General features: G+C 47.3%; 1 protein-coding gene across 1 annotated transcript in view; it reads right to left on the reverse strand.

The window, feature by feature from the left end:
- The window catches only part of Adamtsl1 (ADAMTS like 1), a 303,353-nt gene that overhangs the window by 154,652 nt on the left and 144,249 nt on the right, over positions 1–4,452 (reverse strand). The window contains exon 14 of the mRNA XM_033757645.1: positions 4,389–4,446. Within this exon, the coding sequence (XP_033613536.1) occupies positions 4,389–4,446 (58 nt within the window). The remainder of the gene's footprint in view (positions 1–4,388; positions 4,447–4,452) is intronic.

Below are 4,452 nucleotides of genomic sequence, written 5' to 3' on the forward strand. Positions count from 1 at the left end.
GACCCTAGTGCCCAGGCTGCTCCTTCCATGCCTTCCTGGAGCCCCAGCCTCCAGGCTTTCTGCAGATGTGTCTCCTGCTAGAATGCTTCTGCTTGGTGAGGCTGCAGACCGTCCACAGCAGAGCGTGAGAAGGAGGAGGAGGAGGAGGAGGAGCAGGAGGAGGAGCAGCAATGGTGGTGGTGGTGGTGGCAGTAGAAGTTGGGATGTGGCCCTTAGGGTGAACTTTCAATCTGACTGCCTCCGGATTATGCCTGGGGCATTTGTAGTGCACATTGTAGGTGTGTCTGGGGGCTCTGCCCGGTCCTTCACTCCTTCCCCTGTGGCCTTATTCCCTTGCCACTCTTCCTGGCCACTGTGAAGTAAGCAGCTGATGCTTTCCTCCTCCACCCCCCACCCCACCATGGTGCATTTGCCTCGTAGCAGCTGCTCACGGACTGAAACCACCAGCAAACCTCTTCTCCTTTAGGTCGTGCACTTAGGAAACTGTGTCTCAGTGACAAAAAAGCTGGCTGAGCTAGGTGGGCTGTTTGAAACTTACACTCTCATCCCAGCTACTCCATTACACTCTGTGATCTGGACTGTGGATCATCTCCTGCCTATAGCTGAATGAGCCACCTGAAATTCATGAAATTCTGTTTTCTGTTCATTTGCCTACTTGGTACTATTAAACACTAAACATTTCAAAATGTTGCTCTAGAATAAGATGTATTTTGGCTTCATTCAGATGTTAAAAACCTTACAAAATTGAGCTGATGACCTAGGCAGGAAGTGAGCACAGGACTGGTCACATGCCTTCCTTGAAAGTATGTGCTTCAGGCTGGACATAGCGGCACACACCTGTAGTCCCAGTACTTGGGAGGCTGAAGCAAAAGGATCTTGGAGAGTTTAAGGCCAGTGTGGACTACACGGTGAGACCCTTTCTCACCCCTCACACCTAAAAAAGAAGGCAAAGTGCTTGATTCAGGTGTGTGAGTCAGGCTATGAGGAATGTGACCTGTTTCCATCTGGCCCCGTTAAGCCTTCAGGAGAAGGGGGAGGGAAGGAGTAAGTTTCTAAAAGGACACCAGTAATCTTTCTTAGATGCCTGAAACAAATTTACATCACCAGAAACCATTACTCATAGATGCGGATAGAAATCACCCAGAGAGTGGTTAAGGGCTGAGATTAAGAAGCTTTCCAGAGCTACTAACCCTAACATAAGGTAGTAGAAAGCCGTGGGCAAGGCCTCTGCACACTTGTGTGGCTTCTCTGCCGCTGTGGCTGTGTATGCTGAGTCAGCTTTCTCAAGTGGGGCCCGGCTGGCAGGGAACCCAGGAACCAAGACAGAGGCTGGGTGGTATTCAAGGCGCATGGGGCCAGCCCTGCGGTCAACACACCGCAGATTCCCATAGGGTGACAGAGGAGGAGCAGGGGAAGGAGCCGGGAGGGGGTGCCTGGGGGTGGGCACCGTGGAAGGAGCTGTCAGGACCGCACCTTTGGTCAGGAGAGCTAGTCAGGGAGGGGCGGGGGTCCAGGGCGTGAGGCGTCAGCTCTCCAGCCCTGTTGTTTCCACAAGGGCTAAAACGTGCTGTGGAACTATCCTTTCAAACGGAGCCATGTTTGAGCAGTACGTTAGGACCCAGTTTTACCTTCTTGACAGAGCAGAACGGGAGAAGACTCCGAAAGAAAAAGGAGCGACGAGTGCTCAGCTAGATTTTCATGTGGCTTTTAACACGGAAGAATGAGATGTTACACAGCTGTTCCGGGTTAAAGCTGTGGTCCTTCATTATATACCTCCTGGGTTGCACCGCCGATTCACATGTGGGAGATTATGATGGGGGGGTGACATCGGGGGCACAGGAGACACACCTGAGCAGGTTAGGCTCACTCAGTCTTCCAGAAAGTGGGATTTTCTGCGTTTCTATCTCCCAGAGTAACATAATTGTTACATGATGCTTGACGACAGCTTGGGGAAACGAAGCCACTGACTGCAGACTGACTTACTCACTCGTCCCTTCTGGTTGTTGCCTGTGCTAGGTGAAAGGTTACTTTTGTGTCTATCATATTTCATCTCTTGAGATTACAGAATCAATAAAATTAGCCTTACAGGCTCTATAACCCCAAAATAATTTAAAGTCTATTTGTTAATCTTGCACCTTTGGTTAGTTTCAGAAAAAATGATTACAAATATATGTAGTTGTGTGAGTTATATTTTGGTGAAAGATCAAAGTTGATAATACAATAAAATGTAACTGCCAAGCAATGACTTGAAAATATGCAAGTCCACATATTGAAACAACTTGTCAGAGTATATGGGCATCAATCATATGGCCCATATAACCCAAGCCTACTTTCGCCACTTTGGAGTTTTCAACCCTAACATTTTAGGTGTAAAAATATGACCTTGGCACAGCGACATAACTGTAGGTAAGTGGGATCAGCCAATGATACTGAAAGACCTAAGAACTTCTAGTAACTCTGCCCTCCCATAGACATAAAGGATAGGCAACGCATGTGAATCTTATACAAAGACAATTCCTGCAGAGTGAGATCAATTGTACATCAAACAGCCACATCTTATTTCTAAATCAATCTCTTCTGAAAACACTTAAAATGAATAAATTCCACATGCATTCTGGACTTCCCATCTTAAACCTCTAGTCAGTCAGAATGGTTAGACTCTTAAAGAGAAAGGTATTTGGATATTTATGTTAATGCATCTATTTTTCCACCTGCTCATAAAGTTCCAGGCTTGACTTGTACCAGGAGTGTAACTGAGGAACTGTAAATAGTGTTTTCAAAGCATACTTGTTTTTGACTGGAAGTAATGATGACTCAATTCAGTTATCGTGGAAACTGAGGATAACACACAAATGTCTGAACTGAGGCATTTGTTAGAGGGAAAGAAGATACAGCCTTTCCCCTGCACTCTCAGCTCCTGCCCAAGCTCAGTGCTCACCAAAGCTTATTTGATCTTTCTCCTTCATTAGGCAATAAAGAAAAGAAGTCTTCAAAGTGAGCGAAGAGAACCATATAAATACAGTTTCATTAGCTGAGTTCCAGGAAGCTGTCTTCCAGAATCCTTGGAAAGAATTTCAGTTTTAAATTGCCAGGGCTGTCCATTAAAATACTTCACAATTCTGGAGTTTAAAACTGGAAAACGTGGAAACAAATAAGAACCTCAAGGTCAGGACTATTAAATACTTAAAAAGACTCTGAGGAAAACATTCTTTGCTAGTAGTTGTTCTGCTACTATCTCCTTTTCAACTACATGGGAACAACGTGGTACGTTTCTTCTTAATTCTCAACTGTGACAAAAGATGCCACTTAAAAACTTCCATAATTGTCACAGCTTAGAAAACAGTTCAGGCAAATAATTTTTCACTAGTTAAGGCAGAAATTTCCTGGGCGTGGAACATTAACATACCAACAGCTGTTTCTGAGGACCAGTGAAAGGAATCTGGCAGTCAGTCAACACTTCCTTGCCTACCAAAACCTCTCAGAAGATGTGCAAGACAGTGGCATTAGAAATCTGATGCATTTTCTACAGTGGTAAGAAAGCTTAATCTTGAATGAGTGTATTTCCTGTTATAATCCTTTTTATAACATTTCAAATAAAGAATCACTGAAGGAACACACTAATCAGGTTGATTTACTCTTTCTAAACTGTGTACATGAGAACATCATACTGTACCCCATACACATATCCACATGTATTAATTGTCAAGTTAAATTTAACTTCCCTGAAGGTAATTTTGTAGCAATGTGGAATATACTCAGACCAGGTGAATACACACGGAAACATCTGACCTGAGTTAAGTAATATTACTATCGGGGGTCTCAGGAATGGTCTATGTGCTGGAAGAAATGTGGTAGGACAGCCGTCCGTGGTGTGCAGGAGCCTCCACAGTGGGAGCCCCGCCGTTCTCTGGCTGTGAGATCTTGAGCAGGTCGCTCTGCTTCTTTCCCTCTGGGTTTCCTCATCGTGGAACGCCAGGGATCCACTTTGATCATCGGTCTTTCCAGCTCCAGGCCCTGTACACACGGTGCTGATTTCACCTTTGTTTGCAAAGCACCTGAGTCGATCGGGCTCCGATGTGCTCTCGGAAATCGCAGCATGTGCTACCCCTTGGGTCCCGGCTCACACTGCCCGAGAGCCCTGAGACGGAATGTGGCGACAGCAGCAGGACTCCCACCGGGGCAAGGCGCGAGTCCGGCGGTCACTCTGCAGACAGCCCGAGAGCCACCGAGGCCCAGCACACGTCCGAGCGTGCCTCCCTCGGTGAGCCTCTCCTCCCACCCCTGCCCCGCGCATCCTTCTCGGAACAGGGCAATTGCAGGGCCCTGCTGCGTGCGGGGAGGACAGAGGACGGCTAGCGAGACGGCTGGGCCAGAGCCAGCAGGCTTACCTCCGCCGCACGACCGGGAGCAGGCGGCGAAGCCCTCGAACGCCCAGTCGAACAGCGCCTCCAG

This window comes from Fukomys damarensis, unplaced genomic scaffold (genome assembly GCF_012274545.1).
Source record: "Fukomys damarensis isolate Sample0158 unplaced genomic scaffold, DMR_v1.0_HiC HiC_scaffold_31, whole genome shotgun sequence".
Taxonomy (NCBI): domain Eukaryota; kingdom Metazoa; phylum Chordata; class Mammalia; order Rodentia; family Bathyergidae; genus Fukomys; species Fukomys damarensis.